At 61.6% G+C, this 21,351-nt stretch overlaps 2 protein-coding genes across 8 annotated transcripts in view; both read right to left on the reverse strand.

The window, feature by feature from the left end:
* Nucleotides 1-8,107, reverse strand: part of USP48 (ubiquitin specific peptidase 48) — a 32,570-nt gene extending 24,463 nt beyond the window's left edge. For 4 of the 5 annotated variants that reach the window (XR_014573261.1, XR_014573262.1, XM_083802545.1 and 1 more), the window contains exons 1-9: nt 7,919-8,107; nt 7,562-7,682; nt 7,221-7,377; nt 6,267-6,394; nt 4,646-4,770; nt 3,966-4,074; nt 2,514-2,647; nt 2,196-2,278; nt 1,708-1,887 (exon numbers count right to left, since the gene is read on the reverse strand). Coding sequence is in view for 3 of the 5 variants with exons in the window: in XM_083802545.1 (XP_083658671.1) it covers nt 1,708-1,887; nt 2,196-2,278; nt 2,514-2,647; nt 3,966-4,074; nt 4,646-4,770; nt 6,267-6,394; nt 7,221-7,377; nt 7,562-7,682; nt 7,919-8,052 (1,171 nt within the window). In the remaining 2 variants the exon portion in view is untranslated. The remainder of the gene's footprint in view (nt 1-1,707; nt 1,888-2,195; nt 2,279-2,513; nt 2,648-3,965; nt 4,075-4,645; nt 4,771-6,266; nt 6,395-7,220; nt 7,378-7,561; nt 7,683-7,918) is intronic. The other variant, XM_083802544.1, reaches the window with a different exon arrangement.
* An 887-nt stretch (nt 8,108-8,994) lies between these two features.
* HSPG2 (heparan sulfate proteoglycan 2) overlaps nt 8,995-21,351 on the reverse strand; it is a 36,643-nt gene continuing 24,286 nt past the window's right edge. For all 3 annotated transcript variants that reach the window (XM_083802547.1, XM_083802548.1, XM_083802546.1), the window contains 30 exons: nt 21,175-21,313; nt 20,942-21,085; nt 20,733-20,867; nt 19,996-20,177; nt 19,727-19,919; nt 19,461-19,640; nt 18,109-18,369; nt 17,847-18,033; nt 17,669-17,766; nt 16,645-16,911; nt 16,450-16,562; nt 16,220-16,367; nt 16,009-16,125; nt 15,687-15,771; nt 15,455-15,599; nt 15,285-15,384; nt 15,094-15,203; nt 14,901-15,009; nt 14,701-14,799; nt 13,977-14,198; nt 13,076-13,308; nt 12,817-12,994; nt 11,827-11,949; nt 11,686-11,739; nt 11,502-11,577; nt 10,803-10,881; nt 10,654-10,715; nt 10,494-10,577; nt 10,322-10,425; nt 8,995-9,471 (listed from right to left, as the gene is read on the reverse strand). In XM_083802547.1, the coding sequence (XP_083658673.1) occupies nt 9,308-9,471; nt 10,322-10,425; nt 10,494-10,577; nt 10,654-10,715; nt 10,803-10,881; nt 11,502-11,577; nt 11,686-11,739; nt 11,827-11,949; nt 12,817-12,994; nt 13,076-13,308; nt 13,977-14,198; nt 14,701-14,799; nt 14,901-15,009; nt 15,094-15,203; nt 15,285-15,384; nt 15,455-15,599; nt 15,687-15,771; nt 16,009-16,125; nt 16,220-16,367; nt 16,450-16,562; nt 16,645-16,911; nt 17,669-17,766; nt 17,847-18,033; nt 18,109-18,369; nt 19,461-19,640; nt 19,727-19,919; nt 19,996-20,177; nt 20,733-20,867; nt 20,942-21,085; nt 21,175-21,313 (4,191 nt within the window). In that variant the 3' untranslated portion in view covers nt 8,995-9,307. The remainder of the gene's footprint in view (nt 9,472-10,321; nt 10,426-10,493; nt 10,578-10,653; nt 10,716-10,802; nt 10,882-11,501; nt 11,578-11,685; nt 11,740-11,826; nt 11,950-12,816; nt 12,995-13,075; nt 13,309-13,976; nt 14,199-14,700; nt 14,800-14,900; nt 15,010-15,093; nt 15,204-15,284; nt 15,385-15,454; nt 15,600-15,686; nt 15,772-16,008; nt 16,126-16,219; nt 16,368-16,449; nt 16,563-16,644; nt 16,912-17,668; nt 17,767-17,846; nt 18,034-18,108; nt 18,370-19,460; nt 19,641-19,726; nt 19,920-19,995; nt 20,178-20,732; nt 20,868-20,941; nt 21,086-21,174; nt 21,314-21,351) is intronic.

The following is a 21,351-nucleotide window of genomic DNA, read 5'->3' on the forward strand; positions in this document are numbered from 1 at the left end:
GGGAAAAAAATATGTGCATCTTCCACCACACCATCCAAGGGACTTCCTAGCCGGTCTTTATTTGCAGTTTCTCCAAATATTTTACAAATTGTTCCCATCTGCACGGCCCGGCCTCAGGACTCTCCCCACAACAGACCTCTGCTTTACATTACCAACCTTCTCCTGCTGTTGCATGTGTTTGTAACGAAGAGGACGACTCTCAAACTCCAGTTTCGCTTGGAGTAGGCAAATAACATCAGCACTTCAGAACTTTGCTTAGCATATTAAGGCTTCCAGCCTGCAGAGCCTTCTAAACATGCTTTACTTACATTCTTCGGGCAGCCTTGTGTTTCAGCAAGAATACTTTCTTGCAGTTAAGCATAAACTTTTACAGGACCGAGGCCACAGCGGTTTATTTGCATCTTATTTTTGATACTCTAGGTAACTCATGAGGTTAGAAAGAAAAAGCTGAGAACCTTTTATTTCTTCTCAGGGCTTATTTTCCTACCTCACACCACTAGATGTCTAGCCAGCTTCACAATTTGGTTGAAAGCTAGCGGTAGTCAAACATTAACAGGATGACAAAGCTGCTCCGGTGGCAGCCTGCATTTATGCATGTCGTGATGAAATGCAAGAAGGTGTTTACTAGCAAGAGAGCTGAAAATAAAGTGGCATCGTGCAGATGCGTGCATGGGAGGAAACAAGAAAGGCAGACTAACACCCCATGTCTGCTCAAGGGTGTGCTCAGGCTGACGTGGCTTTAAAACACGCTAAGGGAGCAAATAAATTTGAGGGTGTCTTTTTCATTAAGCTGTTATTTAAAGATGCTTTAAAGAGAGGCAACATGTCATAAAGTCCAATTATTGGTGCTGGAGACACAGCAAAGAACGAGTGGCGTGGTGGGTCAGTGTTTCTGGGAATGGGTTAGTTGCATTTTAAGTGAAATTTCTGGCATTAACTTCCCCATTTCCCGACACCACAAAGTGTTCTGCACTGACGTGCGCTGAGGAACACTAAGCAACTGCAAAACCGAGCACTTAAGCTGTCAATTTAAAACTGATCCACTCCTATGTACTGCAGGCTGAGAAACCCACAGTCCTAGGCTCAGCTTAAGCTCTCCAGCCAGCACAGGGACATCAAGACCCTGTACTGCCCAGGTTATCTAAACCAGAACATCAGCATGAGGCAAGCTGGCAACTGTAGAACAGAAGACTGCAAAGGAAAAGTAAAAAGAGCTAACTAAAAAGGCAGTTTTGGCTTTCAAGAGATTATTTGGATCAAGATTTCTATGAAGACTCTTTACTGCCTCCTAAAGTAAAACACCTCATTGGAAATGAAAACATAACATGTTAGGGAAACTGAAAGCAACCTCGTTATCTGCTCCTAAGCCGCCTCCTGCACACTGGCCAAGGAAGCGGCAGCTCGCCTGTTTCATCCTGATAGGCATCCTGGGTTATCCGCGTGTTATCTGCCATGCGGCAGGCAAGAGAAATACTAGAGTAGAGGAAACGATCACGAGGTGTGCGTAAACACTCACACAGGGCTGAAATGAAGAAAATCTGGCTGCAATTAACAGAACTGCTGTTTCACACATTACTCCTAAGACGTGACAGCATGCGTAGGAGTGCTTTTGTTTTTTAAGAGTATCAGGGCCTCCACATATTCAGCCTCTGTGGTTTTGGTGAAAAGAGTTATTTTAAAAGGGCACTCACAACTTAAAGGTTTTACCTAGATCTTCCTCAATCCCCAACTGCAGTTTCTTCCCCTCCATCTTTTCTATGTCTTCGTCATTAAACTTGTACCACTCGCCCGTCTGCGGATCCTTCACGTGGGCGATGTAGTGCCCAGAGTACGCGCTCACACCTCTGTGTATGAGGACAGCACTGAGTTCATATACATAGACACCACCTGGAAGGGAAATTGAAGTTATTTAGCTCTCTGGATGAAACAGACACATTTTCTTTCCTAGTACTTACGTTTTTTGCATTTTTTTAGCATACGAAGACTGCACCTGAACTCCCATCTCTCCAAGACCCCTACACAGCTTTAGGTGGCTTCTACAACCTGCTCAGCTAGGTGGATACAGCTGTTACTTGAAACAAGGGCTTCATACAAGTCTTAATGTAACTTTCCAGCAAAAAGTGGATTCAGACAAGACCTCCTCTTGTCTGACAAGAGGCGGTGGATACCATTAATAAACACAGCGTGCAACTCACTCTTTTGCTCCATAAAAGGTTCCATGTCAAGCAGCTCAGAGAAGCCGATGTAGGTGTTCAGCTTTTTCTTATGGCCGGTTTGCCTGCGCGAAGGCAAATGGCCAAGCTTCAGTTCAGGGGACAACAAGAATAGTTCACATCTCACAGCAACTTCCCTCGAAACCCACCGAGCGTCCCAAGAGAAGCTCATGCATGCACTCAACCCTCAATATCTCAAATCAATGCAGAAAGAGCAGAGCAGATGGCTTTCCAAAGAGCTTCCAGGCAACCCAAAAGCAGAAGTTGCTTTTACAGCACGCGCTCCAGTGAGAGACTTACCTGTCAAACACGAAACGCATCAGCTGCAGGTTGAGCGTGCACGGAAGACTTAGCAGCCTGATCTTCCTTGTGGCATTCTGCTTACTCTGACAAGTTTCACAAAAATAACGATTGTCCCCTTCTAATTTTTCTTCCTGACCAGGGAGCAGAAAGAAAGATCTTGAGAACAGGTTACCTCTGAAAAGTCTACCACTCCAACCGAGCTGCCCACTGGACTGAAAAGCGTAGAAGTTATTTTAACCATTTCACTCTCTACCCAGCTGCTTTTCAAAATAATCTCCAGGTTAAAAATCCACAGTTCTCTGGGCTAACAGGAGTGCTTTACAGCACAGCCTGGCAGGCTGCTGTCACTTTAAGAAACATTTCAGCCTGCGCTAAGCCCTGCTCCCAGTTCTCAGGCTGCTTACAAGACTGTCAAGTTTGCTCTCCACTTGACTGAAGTGCCTGGAGTTGGTTTCTACCATTAGGGCTAAGGAAAAAGAAAACAAATCGCCCTTTTACGAGATCACGCGGACCGAGTTAATGTACAGCCACATTTTAACCTGGGAACTACAATCCTCTTGTGCTCGGCAAAACAAACATCACCAGGGAAAAAGAAGAGTCTACGCAGATCCAGTGGCAGGATCCGGCCAGAGAACTCCAACTGTGCTCAACAAGGTCACCCGCTGTTTCACTTGAAGGAGGACCAGACAAAGTTCACTGTGTCGGGGCAGAAGCAATGCAGCCCGTTAATGGGCATACGCAAACCTGTCTTTTTTCAGAGCAGACCTTCCAGGAGCAGAGCAACCGGTTTGCTGAGCACATCACTGAAGGCACTGCGCAGCAGCCAGATGGCACCCCAGGTACGGTCACGTTTCAGGTCAGTTCTGCCCTCAATGTTTTTAGTTGAATCCCCACCTTGAGCCTTTAACATGCCGGCAACTATAGATCTAGGCAAATTTTCAAGTCGAATTAAGAGCACTCGCAGCTGTTCCTGCAGCTATTCCGGGTCCTTGCTAGTATTTTTGAGAGCACATTTTAGAGCAGGGAATGTCTCCTGTTGCTATGCAGATGAGCACCAATATAGGAAACACAAAAAGCAGCCATTCTCCCGGTGCTATCCATGACAAAGCATGCCGGGACTTCTTGTCAGGCTTTGGGCACTTTTTCTCAACTTTCCCAGGAAAGCATTTTGACTAAATATGCGACTTCCAAGTGCTTTTTAAAGCTGTTCATGCGCATGTGCAACACTCCTGCTCAGAGCCACTCCTTGCTCCCTGACTTCTGAGTGCGTGACTCAGTCCTTATTTTCTGGGTCCACAGAAAAGCATTTCCTTTTGCATTCATCCCATTGAGAGAACTGTTTGAGCTGCCCACTTCGGTCCAATACCAACCTCAGAAGCTGTTAATTGAAGAAAGGAATTGAAACACCTTGCTAAGAATAGCAGGACTCAAAAACCAACAAGTTCGTACCTTGAGAAACTCTGTTATACAGTCTGTCAACTGCTTGTGCCCTTGGATGTTTAACTCCAGCTCATAAAATTTAGACACAAGCTTGGACTCCCTGCCACACTGGTTGCAGCTAGGATGGAAAAGAAAAAGAAAAAAGACAAAAATGAATGAGACAAGTTCACTGATTCATTAACTCCCCAACCACTAACTACTCCATGAGCTATGTAACTAGGAGAAAAACATAAGTCAGAGCTACTGTGGTACAGACATCTACAGCACGCTGTGCAAGATGGTGTGCACAGGATAACATCTACCTGGAAAAGAAGGAGCACCTGCTTACAACTCTTATATACCATTCTCCATCAGGTGATTTTTGAGGTGAAATCCGCAGCTCTGACAACTCAGGAATGAATCGGGTACAACGACACCCAAGCACTCCATTTTCTGGCTCGAGGACTTAACGTTCCATTAGCTCACTCGCGCATTTAATTAGTAAATTTTCATTAAAGGATTGAAAACATCTGGTAAACTGCAACAACACCAGGCACACAGAATCGGGAAACCTAAAAGCTGAAAACCCCTTGCACAGCATTTCAGGAGATTACCTGCCTGCTCCAGCTGTTAGAGATCTCGTCCCCTCAAATTCTTCTAAAACGTTTAAATATTTACAGAAAAGTTCTTCCCAAAGACCACATACTTACACTGTGACATACGCGTACTCTCCACAGAACTGCTTTTGTACGATGTTTCGAACATCTGGATTTTTTTGTTTGGATAAAGTATCTTCCAGCAGTGACATGAACAGCTTTGAAAATTCCTGGGCATCCTAGAACAGAAAGCCGAGCCGGTTAACAATACGCCACAGCACAAAGCGCAATCACGGCCTCGCTGCTAATTTACTGCAAATTACACACAGCCCTACACACAGGCTGCACGGAGACTTTGGCGTGCACTGAATAGAAAAAGACCAGTCAGGAGAACTAAAGAAAAGAGGAATTTGCCTAAAAGGAGCACAAGGCCCCCAGCGTGAGACCACAGCGTGAACGAAGCTGGCTCCCGGCCAGCAGCTCGGGGTGGTTTTGACTTCTGCCCCGCTGCTCGCAGGGTTCTGGATGGGAAACAGCGGCTTGTTAACCGCGTAAATCCCTTCACGACTCCACCTGGTGCATCGGCATCGGCTTCTGCTGCCCAGACGTGACGACACGAACCATTCCTCTGCCCCATTTGATCACAGCTGTGGTCAACAGGTCTACACCACCTCAAAGAGCATGCAGAAGTAGCTTGCAGAGCATTAATCATCCTCTGCCACAGCACAGCCTGGCGGGAGAGTCAATCTCTCCAGCCTACCACTCCTGCACAGTTTTGTCCCATTAACACTCATTTTTCAAAACCTCAGCATGTCCCTGCTTGCACCACATGCGAGAAGGAAAAAATTAGACTAAAAAAAAAAAAAAAAGAGGAGCCGCTCTGTGGCTTTGCCCCCTTCCTCCTGCAAGGCACAGGATCTTCTCCACACATTTCGGGGCCTCCCTCTCCTCTGAGCGCCCTGTTTTCCTTGCTCCTTCTCCCGTCCGGCCTTGGCACCAAACCCCAACCTGTTCCCCTCTCACTGCCATGTCTGCCGTTGCCCTGCAGCTCCTCTCTCCAGTTCCTACCATTGTCACAGCCCAGCAGGGCACGCCGCTGTCCTGCAACGTCACCAGTCGCTAATGACCGCTTCCTTCCTAAGGAACAAGAAGCGACTTTCCCCTCGCTTATCATCCTGAGGAAGCGCGGCCAGCACTCCCGCGCTTCCTCCAGCTGCCCCCCCTTACTTCCCAAAGTGTATTTTCAAGCAGCGCCCTTCTCCTGAGCCCTCTTCAGCTTCTGCAACAGCCCCGCAGGAGCTGGCTGTGGCGCTCACCCTTCCCAAAACGTGCTTTCTCTGCCCCGCAGACTGCCAACAGCTTCTCCTCCTGCAGGGGCCCTCCAGGCCTCAGCCCCCACCAAAATGCGCAGCACATAGCCCTTCCCAGTGCCCCCCAGCCCCGGGAGGAGCAGCCCGTAAAGGACCTGTCGAGAGCCTTGTGGCAGCCCCAGCTCCCAGCCCGCAGCCTGCTCTGCGGTGCTGGAGCTGATCGGGCGCTAAGGGCGCTCGTCCCCTTGCTGCTGGGCTCCTCCCGACCTCCCACCCGGGCAGGAAGGGCCCAGAGCACTGCTCCTCCCTTTGTGCTTGTACAAAGGGGCCGGGCACCAGGTCCCAGCTCAGAGGTGCTAAAACAACTAACGGGCAGTTTCACGCTTCTTTAGAGAAGGGAACTACAAGGCCCAACTCAAGCCTACCTGCTGCTGGCCTGTATCCAAACCCAGCGCTTTGACGAACCCAGAGGGATCGATGTATCGCCTTTTGCTGTTCTGCAGCAAGGCGAACAAGTACTGGAGATGTTCACAAATGGTTTGAGGCTCATAGTCTATAAAAAAAAAAAAAAAAAAAAAGTTGTTCAAGTTACAGCTGATTCTCGAGAGAAGAGATACCTGTTCAAAGTAATTTGCTTGTTCTTTGTACAGATAAATTTAATGTCTAGAAATTACACTTTTTTCCCATTTTAAGTTATAATGAGATTTGAAGTGGTTAATGTCAGCGATGACAGCTAAGTCCCAGCACAGGCCAAATATCCCACAGTGCCGAACATGAGCTGCTAGTCAACAGCTTCAGCAACACGCGCCAGTTACCGCAGAGTAGCAGCTTCTTATTTTAAGCCAAACAGCAAGACATCCGTTTCCGAAGTACCATAAAACAGGACCAAAAGAAATCGGGCAGCTCGGAGCACACCTCCAGCGCTGCACCACACAGAAGGTGTGGCACCAGAGCCCCTCGGGTACGCTGTGCAGGTGCCAGAAGTCTCAGTTGTACCCAGCACCTAAACCCTCGCCCTCCCGTGGGACGGAGCACGGCTCAGCCAGCCCCAGCCCGTGCGTTCCCATCCCAACACCATCACTAAGCTGGGAACCAGTCCAGCAAAGAACGAAACCAAAACAAGTTTTCAGCCAGATCAGATCACTTCGGTTTGCGAAGTAACTCAGGCAGAGGGTGGCTTAGGTTGACTTGTTCCTAAAAGCTGGGTGAAGGGCTCAAAAAGAGCAGCGCAGAGGTCGCACAGGCAGCGGTAGCACCAGCCATCGATCCGCACGGTAGCACTCTTCCAAAGCCAACACCTCCACGCACGGTTTCAGGAGGAAAGGAGCAAACCCTCCGTTCACGACAGGGGGAGGCCGCCGCGCCGAGCTCCCACTGACCTTTGTCTTTTGGGATGCCCTCTCCGGCCGTGCGCTCGCTGCAGGTGCTGGGACACAAGTAGAGGGCTTGCCGGAGCTCCAAGTTGAGAAACCACATCTGCAAGAAAGTGTTCACGTAGCACGTGGCGCCGAGGTTCGTTAAGCCCACGAACGCGTTCTAGCGTAAGAGAGAAAGCAACACTTGTCACTCGCCGCGGCCGAGGCGCGAGCGGGGGACCCGGCAGCCGCCGTACCGGGGAGACGCCGCACCCCGAGCTGCCGGGCCCCGGGGGGGGTGGCGGGGGGGGACACGGGGCATCGCCTCCCCCTCGCCCCCAGCTCGGCGCGGGGCCGCCCGTTACCTTCTTGCGGCGCTCGCAGTTGGGGTCGTCGATGTTGTGGAAGCTGTTCTCGTCGATCTCGCCCAGCCAGACGTGCTCGCCGATGCCCACCAGGCAGTTGGGGTTCCCCCGGCAGTTCCTCCTGCGGGACCGGCACCGGGACCAACCGTCAGCGGGGGGAACGGGGGACACGGGGAGCGACAACCGGGACCCCCCCCAGGCGCCACGGGGGGAGCCCCAGGGCAGGGGGCCGCTGCCACGAACCGGCGGGACGGGGCCGGGGGGGGCTGGGGGAGGCTCGGGGCCGCGCACCGGGGGGCACCGGGACGGGGAGGGGGAGGGGTGCCGCCCGCCCACCCCGGGGCCCCGCGGCGGTACCGGCAGGCGCCGCGCTGGCAGGGCTCCAGCCCGACGCGGTAGGCCGCCTCGATGTGCTCCTGCGCCACCGCCTCGGGCGGCACCGTCTCCGTCCAGCGCCAGGCCGCCTTCTCCAGCTGCAGCCGCGGCGCCATCGCCGCCCCCGGCCCCGGCCCCGGCCCCGGCCCCTCCCTCCCGCCGCCGCCGCCGCCGCCGCCGCCGCCGTCACGGCCGGTGACGTCACGCGCGCGCCGCGCTGACGGCCGCGGGGCGCGAGGCGCTGACGCCGGCCGCGCGCCGCGTGACGGGGGGCAGCGGGCGGGGCCGGCGCGGGGTCCTGCCGCGCGGCCGCCATTACGCGGCGGGGGGCGGCGGGAGCCCCCGGGATCCCCCCATGTCCGTGCTCACACCGCAGCCGCCCCCCCGCACCCAGCGCCCCCTGCACCCAACCCCCCCCAAGCCCCCGTGTCCGCACCCACGCGCCCCCGCAGCCCTGTATGCAGCCCCCCGGCGCCCCCAGCCGTGCCCCACGAACCCCTCCACGCACCCCACGGCCCCCCCCGCGCCCCCACAGCACCCGGGTCCTCCCCGGACCCCCCCCCAGACCCCTGCGGCACCCCGCAGCACCTGGGTGCCCCCCCAAACGCCCACAGCCACCCGCAAAGCACCTGCCCCCGGCCCCTCTCAGAGTCTTACGCGACCCCCAAAGCACCTGCCCCCCCCCTCCCCCAGACCCCATCTCCAGTCCCCGTGCACCTGCCCCCCCCATATCCGCTCCCAAAACACCTGCCCCCCCCTTCAGGCCCTCCCCAGTTCCCTACACCACCCCCAAATCACCTGGGTGTCCCCCCCCACACTCCCACACCCAAAGAACCGGCCCCCCCCCCCGACCCCCACCCCCCCAAAGCACCTGTGTGCCCCCCCCAGACCCCCACACCACCCCAAAGCACCTACCCCACCCCCCAGACCCCCCAGACCCCCACACCACCCCTAAAGCACCTTCCCCCCCCCCCAGACCCTTACCCACCCCAAACCCTGTGCCCACCCCTCCGTGCCCCCCCGTCCCCAGGCGCGGCCCCCCCAGACACACTCCGGCACTCGTTCTCTCTCCTTTAATGGGTGTCCCAGCGCGGGGGGGCCGGGGGGGGCCCGGTGCCCCCTCCAGCGCCCAGGATTGTCCCTTGCGCCCCCCACCCCGGTGCCACCCCAGGAGGCACCCGGGCGGCCCGGCCGCCCCAGCACGGCTTGGGGCGAGGGGGGGGTGTAAACATTTTTGTGGGGTCCCGGCCCCCCCCGGAGCCATCCCGGGGCAGCGAAGCACCGTTTCCTCTTGGCTTTTTGGAAAATAATAATAATAATAATAAATCCGACAAAACTCGCTCTCCCTGAGCCTCTTGGGGGGCGGGGAGGCTATGAGGGGCAGGGGGGGGCGGCGGAGCCCCCCACCGCGCCGTGCCGCAGGTCGATGGGGTGCGGGGGGATCCCTGCGGACGCCAGCAGCAGCCCCCGCACGCACCCCGTCACTCCGGTGAGGAACTTGCCGGCCGTGAGGCTGCGGGGGTCCGGGGCGCCACCTGCGGGACGGGGCCACGGGGGCACACGTGGGTGGGGGGACGCGAGGCGCAGCGCTGCGCTTGCACGGTGCCACATCCCCCGTTCCCTTCCCGGGTCCCATCCTGTGCCCCACGCCATGTCCCCTTCCTGCCCCGTGTCTCATCTCGTGCCACGCCGCGTGTCCTGTCCTGTATCCAGTCCGCGTCCCGTCCCGTGTCCCATCCCATGCCCCCGTTGTCCCAACAGGTGTCCCATCCTGTCCTCGGTCCCAGTGCCATGTCCCATCCCATGTCGTGTCCCACGTCCCACCGTGTGTCCCATTCCTTGTCCCACCCCGTGTCTGCCACCCACCCCATCCTGTACCCACCCCATGTCCCATTATGTCCCATCCCAAATCCTGTCCTGTGTCCTGTGCTGCCTCCCACCCCATGTCCCATCCTATGTCTGCCCCATGCCCTGCCCCGTGTCCTGTGTCCCACTCCATGCCCTGTCCCATCCCGTGTCCCACCCCATGCCCCATCCTGTGCCACATCATGTGTCCCAACCTGCATCCAATCTGTGTTCCATCTTGTGCCCCATCCCATGTCCTACTGTGTCCCATCTCGTGCTGTCCCATGTCCTGTCCCACCCTGCGTTCCACCCCATCTCCCATCCCATGCTCTGTCCCAGGTCCCACCCCATGTCCCGTCCCATGTCCCACCCCATCTCCCATCACATGCCCCGTCCCACGTCCCACCCCGTGTCCCGTCCCACGTCCCACCCTGTGCCCTGTTCCACATCCCACCCTCTGTCCTGTCCCATCTCCCGCCCCACGCCCCATCCTATGTCCCACTCCCCGTCCCCGTGTCCCCCCGTCCCGTGTCCCCGTACCGACGTAGATGCTGCCCTGGGTGTTGGCCATGACGTTGGCTCCCGGCGACTCCCCGTGCACCGGCTCCTCGCCGTCCACCTGCAGCCACCCGCGCCGGCCCTGCCTGCGGGGCGCCGTCAGCACCTGCACCCCCCCCGCCCCCCCCCGCCCCCCCGAGCCCCCGGCCCCCACCTCGTTGCCGTCACCCGGTGCCACTCGCCGTCGTTGACGGGGTCCTCGGAGACGATGACGGCCTCGCCGCTGCCCAGCTGGTAGCTGCGGGGGACAGGGGCTGAGCAGGGGGACGCGCGGTGGCGCGGGGTCCCCGGGGGACGCGCGGGTCCCCACTCACCTGAACACCAGGTGCCCGTCCTTCAAGCCGAGCCCCACGAAGTCTTTGGCTTTGCCGTTCTCCTGCGGGTACGAGGGGGCGGTGAGCGCGGTGGGGACGTCCCGGTCCCCTCCCCGGGGGGGGCGTCCCGGCCGTGTCCCCCCGCTCACCGCCCCGTGCCACAGCAGCAGCCCCTCGGCGCTGTCCGTCCGCAGCTCCAGCTCGATCGCCTCCTGCGCGTCGGGCGCGCTGCAACGAGACGGGGCCGGCCGTGGGTGCAGCGCCCGGGGAGGGCATAACGCCACGGGTGCAAGAGTGCAACGGGTGCCACGATGCAACGGGTGCAATGGTTGCAACAATGCAGAGGGTACAGGAGTGCAGTGGGTGCAACGATGCAACGAGGTCAAGAGTGCAATGGGTGCGACAATGCAATGGATTCAAGAGTGCAATGGGTGCAAGAATGCAGTGGGTGCAGTGACAATGGGTACAACAATGCAACGGGTGCAACAATGCAACGGGTGCAATGATGCAATGGGTTTAAGAGTGCAATGGGTGCAACAAAGCAATAGGTAAAACAATGCGATGGGTACAATGATGTGATGGGTGCAACAATGCAATGACTGCAAGCATGCAATGATTGCAAAAGAGTACAATGGGTGAGATGATGCAATGGGTGCAATGATGCAATGGCTGCAACAATTCAATGGGTGCAACACGGCAGGAAGAGTGCTAAGTCCTGCTGGGTGCAGTGCTGCAGGAAAGCGTGCAATGCTGCAGCAGGTGCAAAATTGTGGTGGGCACAACATTGCATGGGTGCAATGCTGCGGGCAGGGTGCAGCACCCCAGGCCTTGTCCCCAGCGCCACTCACCCGCGGGGGAAGAGGTGGCCAGGCAGGGCCAGGTAGGAGCCGTCACGGAAAGCGGCGCTGAACTGCCCAGGGGCATCTGCGGGGAGATGGGGGTGAGAGGGCACCACTGAGCACCCCTGCACCAGCATCGGTTTTGGGTGCAAAAAGGGGGAAAGTGGGTGCATGGCACCCCAGGGGACCGTACCACCGCCCCCGCTGCCCTCCTGCCAGTCCCGGTCCAGCTCTGACAGCGCCGTGCCTGCGGGCGAGAGGGTGATGGGGACACGTGGCGTGTCCCCATGTGTCCCCACGTGTCCCCCGTACCTCCCCACGTCCCCACACTCACTGTGCTGGCAGTAGGGGCCGGTGTAGCCCTCAGGGCAGATGCAGGCATTGCCCTTGCAGGTGCCGCCGTGCAGGCAGGGGTTGTGCTGCAGGCACCGGTCCTCCGCCCGCTCACAGCGTGGCCCTGGGGACACAGCGGGTGGCACAGGGTGACACAGGCACATGGGGGTGGCTGAGCACCTCCTGCACTCGCTCACCCTCCTCTGTTCAATACCCCGGGGTGATCCCTTGCACACACACATGTAGCAAACAAGCGCATGCAGAGTGCAGGTGTGCATGCATACACACAGTACACACTCATGCACACAACGCACGTAACTGCACACACACACACACTCAGTGCAGTGCATGCATGCACAGCAGATGCACACACATGCAGTGCGCCCTCATGCAAACACATGCACAGCACACATCCATGCATATCAAATGCACATCCACACATCACATCGCACATGCAAAGAGCACACACACAGACTCAGCACATGCAGGTGCTCACAGCACACACTGCACAAACATTCGTACAGATGCACACACTTGCAAACTGCACGCACATGCACACAGTGCACACATGCACAGTGCACACATGCACACAGTGCATGCGTGCACATTACATGCAGAGCAGATGCCCAGTGCACATGCTTGCAAAGCACACTCACAGCACACGTATGCAGCGTACACATGCATAGCACTTACAGTGCACTCATACGCAGTGCACACATGCACACAGTGCATATGCAGACACGGCACATGCCTACACAGCTCACAAACATGCACAGTGCACAAGCGCAGCACACGCAGCTTGCATGCACACGCTCCAGATGCACACAGCACACACATGCAAACTGCACACACACAAACGCAGCAGATGCATGCAGCACACACTTGCTCAGTGCACACACATGCACAGCATGGCACACACACGCATGCACTGTGCACACAGCACGCACCCCTTGAGCACCCCCAGACCTCCCAAACTCCTCCCCACGCTCACCGCTGAAGCCGGGGGGACAGAGGCAGCGGAAGGGGGGGCTGCCGTCGGGCAGGGGCAGGCAGCGGCCCCCGTGCAGGCAGGGTGCGTGCAGGCAGGGCGAGCTCTGCCCGCACTGCCCCACGCCCCGGCTCCGCAGGAAGCTGTAGGACAAATCCACCTTCTTCCCATTGATGGAGACCTGCACCGGATGGGGGGAAGGGAGGGTTAACCTGCGTTCCCCCCCCATGTCCAGGGTGTGCGGAGGGGGGCCGGGACTCACCTCGCCGATGCAGCCCTGGAAGGAGGCGTTGGTGGGGGGCTGCAGGGGGGGCTCCGTGCCGCCCAGGTAGAGCGGGGAACGCAGGTTGAGCCCCTGGCTCTTGCCGGGCGAGGAGCGCTGCACCGGGGCACCGCCGTCCACCACCAGCGTCCCGTCCTTGTGCACCCGCTCGGCCATCACCCGGTGCCAGCGTCCCAGCACCACCGGCTCGGCGCTCCGCAGCACCGCCGGGCCTGTGACATCGCACGCTGGCACCGTGGCTTGGCCCCACTGCCACCCGCTCGGGGAAGAGGGGATGGGGATGGGGACGGCAGGGGGCTCTGGGGGTGCCTGGGGACCCTGGCAGTGCTTGGGGACCCGGAGCGATGCCCTGGCTGATGCCAGGGGACCGCAGGCATGTTTGGGGACCCCAGGGGTGCTTGGGGACCCAACGGATATGCTGGGTGGTGCCAAAGGACCCTGGGTGATGCTTGGGGATCCCAGTGGTGCCAGGACACCCCGGTGACACCAGGGGACCCCACCGATGCCCAGGGATGCTGGCAGCACCTGGGGACCAAAGCGATGCCAGGGGACCCCAGCAGTGCCAGGGGCTTGCTTGGGGACACTTGCAGTGCCCGGGGACCCAGAAGATGGCAGGGAACCCTGGTGATACGATGCTAGGGGACCCCAGTGACACCAAGGGACCCCCGTGATGCTAGGGCTCCCTGGTGACATTTGGGGACCTTGGTGATGCCCCAGGGACCCTGGCAGCGCCTAGGGACCCCAGTGACACCAGGGGAACCCCAGCGATGTCCAAGGGACCGTGGCAGCACCTGGGGACCAAAGTGATGTCTGGCGACCCCAATAATGCCCAGGACCCCCCCTGGTGACACCAGGGCCCCATCGGGCCGTGCCAGCCTACCTGAGCCCAGCTCATAGCGGAACTCGAGGTGGCCGCCGACCATGGCGAGGGCGACGAAGTCCTCGACGGGGGCGGCTTTGCCGGCGCTGAAGAGCAGCAGCCCGTCGGGCGCCCGCGGCAGGAACTCGGCCTCCACCCGCAGCTCGTGGTGCACGTTGGTGAGGGGCGGGTAGGACACGAAGGCGCCCGCCCCGCCGAAGGACGGCACGCTGACCGCCTCGCCTGCGGCACCGCACCTCAGCACCCGGCCGGTGGGGCCCGAGCCCCCGGCCCCATCGTCCCCATCTCCCTTTGGTGGTCCCCAAATACCCCATCCCCGTCACTCCCATCTCCTCAGGGCAGTCCCCAGCCCCAAGCCTGTGTCCCTGGGGTGGTCCCCAATGCTCCATCCCCATCACATCCACGATGCCCACCTCCCCAGGTGGTTCCTAGTCCCCTGTCCCCACCCTGCCTGTGTCCCCTTGTGCCCATCTCCCCATTGTGGTACCCAGCCCTGCGCCCATGTCCCCAGGGTGACCCCCATCCCCATACTTGTGGCCCCAGGGTAATCCCCACCCCGACGCCCATGTCCCCATGCCCACGTCCCCACTGTCATCCCATCCCCACGCTTGTGTCCCCAGGGTGGTCCCAACCCCGTGTCCACGTCCCTGGGGTTGTCCCCACCCCCGTGCCCCTGTCCCCGGAGGGCTCCCAGCCCCGTGCCCCCGTCCCCAGCCGTGCTCACCTTCGGTGCACCTCTCCCCAGACTTGCCCAGGTGGCAGCGGCAGCTGTAGCCCTGCCCGTCCGGCCGGTTGACGCAGGTGGCATCAGGCCCGCACGCCTCTGCCCGGGGAGGGGACAGAGATGGGCGGTGAGCGCCGGGGGGGGGCCGGCATCCAGCCAGGGAGGGCAGCGGGTGACGTCCCCGCGGGGCAGGCACCCACCTGGGTGGCAGTGCAGCGCCTGCGAGTACTCGCAGTTGCTGCCGGTGAAGCCGTGGGGACAGCGGCAGACGTAGGTGCTGCTCTCGGCGTCCTCGCAGATGCCGCCGTTCTGGGGAGGGGGGGCAGGGATGAGCAGCGGGGACGGGGTGGCAGGGGGGGGACGGTGCACGTGTGCCCCCCACCCCAGCCTCACCTGGCAGGGCCGGTCCTGGCACGTGGGGCAGTTGGCGACGCCGTGCGCCTGCAGGTCCAGCTCCCCGAACGCCACCTCCTCGTTCTGGATGCGGAGCTGCCGCACGCAGCCTGCAGGACGTGGCGGTGTTGGGGGGGGTGGGAAACACGCTCAGGCCCCCCCAACCCCGTGCCCCCCAGCCCGCCGCTCACCCACGAAGCCTTGGCTGAGCCCCGTCTTGGCCACGGCAGCGTAATCGGGGTACCCGCCGAGGTACAGCTCCTCGTTCAGGTCCAGCCCCTGGAACTTGCCCTGCGGGCACAGGTTGGTGGGCACGGCTGCCCCCAGGCCACCCCCCCCGGCCCCCCTGTCCCCCCCTTACCTGCGAGGTCCCGTTGACCGGGGGGAGCCCGTCCACCACCAGCGAGCCCCGGGTGAGGTTGCGGAAGAGGCGCACGGTGTGGTACTCGCCCAGGCGCAGCGGCGTCGGGTGCCGGATGGTGGCCATGCCCGAGCCGGCGTCAAAACTGTGTTTGTGGGATGACGTGGGGATGCACGGGGTGAGGATGGGGGTGCTGCCCCCCCCACCCACGGGTGCCCACCCGTGCACTCACCGGAACTCGGGGCGCCCGCCCACCAGCCCGAAGGAGATGAAGTCGGCGCCGCTGCTCCTGCGCTGCCCGTTGTAGAGGAGCATCCCTGTGGGGAGGCAGCGGGTCAGCCCGGCCGCAGTGCGCGGGGACCCCAAAACACCCCGGGGAGGGGGGAACGCAGAGGTCCCCGGGGTGGGTGCTCACCTGAGTACAGAATGAGAGCTAAAGGAGGGAGAGAGATGGAAGGGCGGACGGACAGACGGAGGAGGAGAGAGAAGGGGTGAGAGAAGGCCGGCGCGGCGCGGCGGGGCTGGGAGGGCCAGGGGGCCCCCGCAGCGCTCACCATCGGCGGCGTCGGGCCGGAAGGTGATCTGGATCTCGAACGTCTTGTAGGCGTCCTTGATGGTGGGCAGCGGCAGGAAGGAGCGGGGCGTCTGCGTGAAGTAGGGCACCAGGTGCTCTGCGGGGACACCGGGGGTCAGCCAGGCTGGGGACACGGCCACCCCCCTACCCTCCCCACCAGCCTGTCTGTCCGTCCGTCTGTCCGCGCTCACCTCGGACCTTCAGCACGTAGAAAGCCGTCTCCTGGCCGCGGCGGTTGGTGGCGGCACAGGAGTAGACACCGGCGTCCTCGGGGCGCACGGCTGGCAGCGTGAGCGCCGTGCCCTCCACCCGCGCGCCCGCTGGCAGCTCCCCCTCCAGCTGCAGGGACACCGGGGGGGTCAGCACCCGTGGGGGTCAGCACCGACGGAGGTCGCCGCCCTGTCCCCACGTCCCCGCTCACCTTGCTCCAGCTGATCTCCGGCACTGGGAAGCCGGACGCCAAGCAGGGCAGAACGGCCACCGAGCCCGCCGAGACCTCCTTCACCTCTGGCTGCCCGGCGATGTGGGGGGCAGCTGGGGACAGGCGCAGCTGTCACCCCCCCCTGCACCAGGGTGGGGGACACCCTCCCCGCTCCGCGTCCCCGTCTGCACTCACCCTGCACGTGGAGGATGACGTGGGACTGGACGGTGCCCACGGCGTTGGTGGCGGTGCAGCGGTACTGCCCCGCGTCCGCCCGCTCCACCCGCTCGATGGTCAGGGTGCCGGCATGAGACAGCACCCCCGGCCGGATGCGGCCCCCCACTTTGCTCCAGGTGACGTGGGGCTGGGGGTCGCCCAGCCCCAGGCACTCCAGCTCCACCGCCGTGCCCGCCAGCACCGTCTGTACCGCTGTCCGGATGTTGATCAGGGCCCTGGGCAAAGCTAGGGGAGGGGCAGGGGGGTTTTGGGGTGCCCCCGGGCACAGGGAGGTACCGCGGGTGAAGAGAGAGATGGGGGGAAGCAGGGACCCCACGGACTGGGGAGATGGGGGGGTTTGGGGTGCCCATGGATATGGGGAGATGGGGAGGTAGCAGTGTGCCTGTGGGCATAGGGAGAAATAGGGGGCATCGGGGTGCCCATGGGTATGGGGAACAAGGAGAGGTCCCAAGGTGCCCATGGGTGTGGGGGGGTGTGGGGGGATGTGGGGTACTCTGGGGTGCCTGAGGGCACGGGGAGAGATTGGCGGTACTGGGGTGCTAAGGGGAATGGGAAGAAGTATGTGGGCATCAGGGTGACTGTGGGTGTGGGAAGAAATGGGGGGTACTGGGGTGCCTGTGGGCATGCAGAGATGGGGGAGCCAGGTGCTGAGGTGCACGGGGGGAGGGTGGGGGGTACCAGGGTGGCCAGGCGTACGGGTGTGACTGGGGTAGGGGGGGTGCCTGCGGGGAGAAATCAAGGGGGTACCAAGGGGCATGGGGAGAGACGGGGGGGTACGGGGAGCCTGTGAGCATGGGGGGACGGGGTCAGCAGGTGCCTGTGGGTTTGGGGAGATGGGGGGGCACTGGGGTACGTGAGGGTGGGGTCAGCAGATGCCTGCAGGCAGAGCAGGCGGCTTGAGGGGAGCAGGGTGCCGGTGCTCACGGGGACAGGTCGGTGGGTGCCTGTGCAGACAGCCCTGGTGCGCGGGTGCTGCTCTTACCCTGGACGGTGAGGGTGGCCCTGTCCTCCGCCTGCCCGCCTGGCGCGCTGGCCCGGCACACATACACCCCCTGTGCCCCCCGCGCCAGCTCCGGGATCCTGCAGGGACACCGGGGGGCACAGGTGTGGGACCCGCGGGGCGCAGGCAAGTGGCTGGCGCCGCCCCGTGCCCCTCTTACCGCAGCACCCCGTCCCGCACGCTGTGGCTGGGGGGCAGCTCCCCACCGTCCTTCAGCCACTCCAGGCGCGCCCGCGGGTCCCCCGAGACGGTGCAGGCGAACTCGGCCGTGCCGCCCACCCCCTTCACCAGGCTCCCTGGCGTCACCTGCACAGCCAGGGGACCGCCGCCATCAGCGCCACCGTCACCTGCGTGGGACATAGAAGTGTCACTGTGTGGCGCGGGCATCCCCGGCACGGCACGGGGCACCCCGGGGTGCTCACCGTGGACGACGACGCGGGCGAAGGTCTCGGCGGTGCCCACGCGGTTGGTGACGAGGCAGCGGTAGGTGCCGGCATCAGCGGGCAGCACGGGGATAATGCGCAGGAGGCCAGCGCGGGGCACAGCGCGGGGTGACAGGCTGCCGTTGAGCTTGTCCCAGGTGTAGAGCAGCGGCGGGGTGCCGTGGGCCAGGCACTGCAGCTGCACCGCGTCGCCGGCGTGCACCGCGCTCTCCTCCGGCAGGCTCGTGGCGTACGGCGGCGCTGCGGGGATGGACGGAGACGTCAGTGCCTGGCAGCACGCGGCGAGGCAGCGATGGGGCAAGGAGGGCGACAGCGGGGCAAGGAGGGCAGCGATGGGGCGAGGAGGGTGGCGATGGGAGGGCTTGGATGGAGGTGTGCTGGGGTGGGTGAGAGGTGGCCCAGACCACGAGGAAGGGCTGGATGGAAGCGTGTGAGCAGAGACGGACGTGCGCAGGGAGGAGCGCTGGGATATAACCAAGGAGAGGGGATGGATGGAGGAACGTGAGCAGAAATAGCGATAGACGTGCACAGGAATGGGTGGATTGGCGAGGAAGGGATGGAAGGAGGGGTGTGGGTGAAGATGGACACGCACAAGGATGAGTGCTGGGACGGACGCGTGATGGACGCACCCACAGGGAAGGGATGGATGGAGTGGGAGCTGAGATGGAGAGCTGGGGTTGTGCACAAGGACGGACAGCAGACAGGGTGAAGAAAGCTGGAGAATGGATGGATGGAGGAGTGAGAGCAGCAACAGAGAGAGGGGTGTGCAGGGATGAGAGCTGGGATGGATGAGCAAGAACCAGATCCACAGACGGACGAATCGAGAAGTCTGCGAGGAGATGGAGGGAGGGATGTGAGCCAGGATGGATGAGCGGTGGACAGATGCACCAGGAAGGGATGAACGGAGTGTGAGCCGAGATGGCTGCGTGCAGGGATGAGCAACAGATGGATCCGTGAACAGGGGACGGATGGGGAGGGGAGCGAGCAGAGGTGGAGAGGTCGATGTGCAGAGAGATGAACAAGTGAATGGGCACATCTGGGAAGGACTGGATGAAGGAGTCCGCGAGGAGATGGAGAGGAGGATGAGCGCTGGGATGGATGAAGGAGGACAGATCCACGAGGGAGGGATGGGTGGGAGAGCATGAGCAGCGATGGAGCTGGACTTGGGCAGAGGCGGGACAGAGGAGCACAAGTGATGAACAGAGCCGGAGGAAGGGACAGAGGGACAGAGAGAGGGCAGTGAGGGGGGACGGGGACCAGCAAGAGCAGGAGGCATCTGGATGGGGGACAGGGGGTGGGCTGAGGCAGAGGGAGACCCGCAGCCCCCTTACTCTCCACGTCAAGGGTGACGAAGACCTCGGCGGAGCCGGCGGGGCTGCTGGCGTTGCAGATGTACTGGCCCGAGTCCTGCTGCGCGGCGCGGGGGATGACCAGGCTGCCGTTCACCACCCGGTGCTGCCAGGGCAGCGGCGCCCGCAGCTTCGACCACTCGATCCGGGGCGCCGGCTCGCCTGCGGGTATGTCACCGTCCGTCACCCGGGGCAGGGGGGGTCCGGGCAGGTGTCCCCTTACCCCGGCCACCGTCCCCACCCCGTACCTGTGGCTGAGCAGTGCAGCGTGGCGGTCTCCCCAGCCACCACGGTGACAGCAGGCGGTGCGGTGACCTCGGGGGCCCCGGGGTGCCTCTGTGCAGTCTCCACACTGACGTCCACACGGGCTTGCGCCGAGCCCAGGGCGCTGTGTGCCGTGCAGATGTAGGTCCCGGCGTGCTCCGGCTTGGCCGGCGAGAGCTGGAGAGGGGACACGATGGGTGGTGAGCACCCGGCACGTCTCAGTGCCCGCAGCACCCCGGGGTGCCCCATTCACCTGCAGCACAGCCTGGCTGTCCATGTGCAGCAGCGTCTGGTGTTCCACCTTCTGCCGTGAGCCCAGACGGCTCCAGCGCACCAGCGGCCGTGGCTCGCCCCGGCCCAGGCACTCCAGGCTGAGGGATTTGCCCTCCTTCACTGTCACGGGGCCTGGGGGCATCACTGACACGGTGGGGGCACCTGGAGAACAGGGAGGGCATCAGCGCGGGGATGGGCATGGGGACACCACCACGCTGGGGGCACCTGGAGGACATCAACATGGCCATGGGGACACTGCTACTCCAGGGGCACCTGGAGGACACGGAGGGCATCAGCATGGGGATGGCGGTGGGGATACAGCCACCCCAGAGGCACCTGGAGGATATTTACACTGGGACATGGACATCACCACCCCAGGAGCACCTGAAGCTTGATGAGGACGTCAGGGACACCACCACCCCAGGAGCATCTGGAGAACATTGGCAAGGGATAGGGATGGGATCACCACCACCCTGCGGGACCTGGCCCACAGAGAGGATATGGGGATGGGGACACCACCACCCCAGGGACACCTGCAGCAAATAGAGGACATCAGCATGGAGACAGGGACATCAGCATGGGGGTGGGGACACCACAACCACCCCGGGGACAACAGAATGGAGATAAGGATAAGGACACCACCAGCACCCTAGGAGCACCTGGAGCATGGGGAGGACACATGGGGACAGGGACGGGGACACCCCGGCCACCTCGCACCTTGCACCAGGAGGTTGACAACGCTGCTGGCGACGCCAAAGCGGTTGGAGGCCACACAGTGGTAGGCGCCCTGGTTGCCTGCGTGGGCGCCGGTGATGGAGATGACGGAGCCGTTGGTGCTGATCTTCACGTTGTCTGGGCAAGGAGGAGGTGTCAGCACCGGAGCCACCGTGGGGACCACGCTGGGGCCACCCCAGGGACCACCGTACCTTGGAGATGTTGGCCGGGCCCCATCCGCCAGGTGACATTGATGGGCCGGGCACCGTCATGGATGCGGCACTTGAAGGTGGCATCCTCACCCGGGGCTACAGCCATGCTGTGCGGATCGATGGAGATGATGGGGCTCTGCAGGCCTGTGGGGTCAAGGGGACAGGGGAGCCACCGAGGTCACCCATGTCCCTCACCGCCCCGGCACCCTCCCTCACCCCGCGGCCACACTCACGGTAGCTGGAGCTGTCATGGGAGGTGACGGTGACAGTGATGGTGGCCTCGCGGGAGGTGCTGCCCACGTCTGCCCGGCACACGTACTCGCCTGAATCGGCCACGGAGAGCTGAGACAGCCGCAGGCGGGACCCCGACATCTGGGGGGAGTGGCAGCGGGTGGCATCAGCTGGGCACG

The sequence above is a fragment of the Anser anser genome (genome assembly GCF_964211835.1).
Source record: "Anser anser genome assembly, chromosome: 17".
NCBI lineage: Eukaryota > Metazoa > Chordata > Aves > Anseriformes > Anatidae > Anser > Anser anser.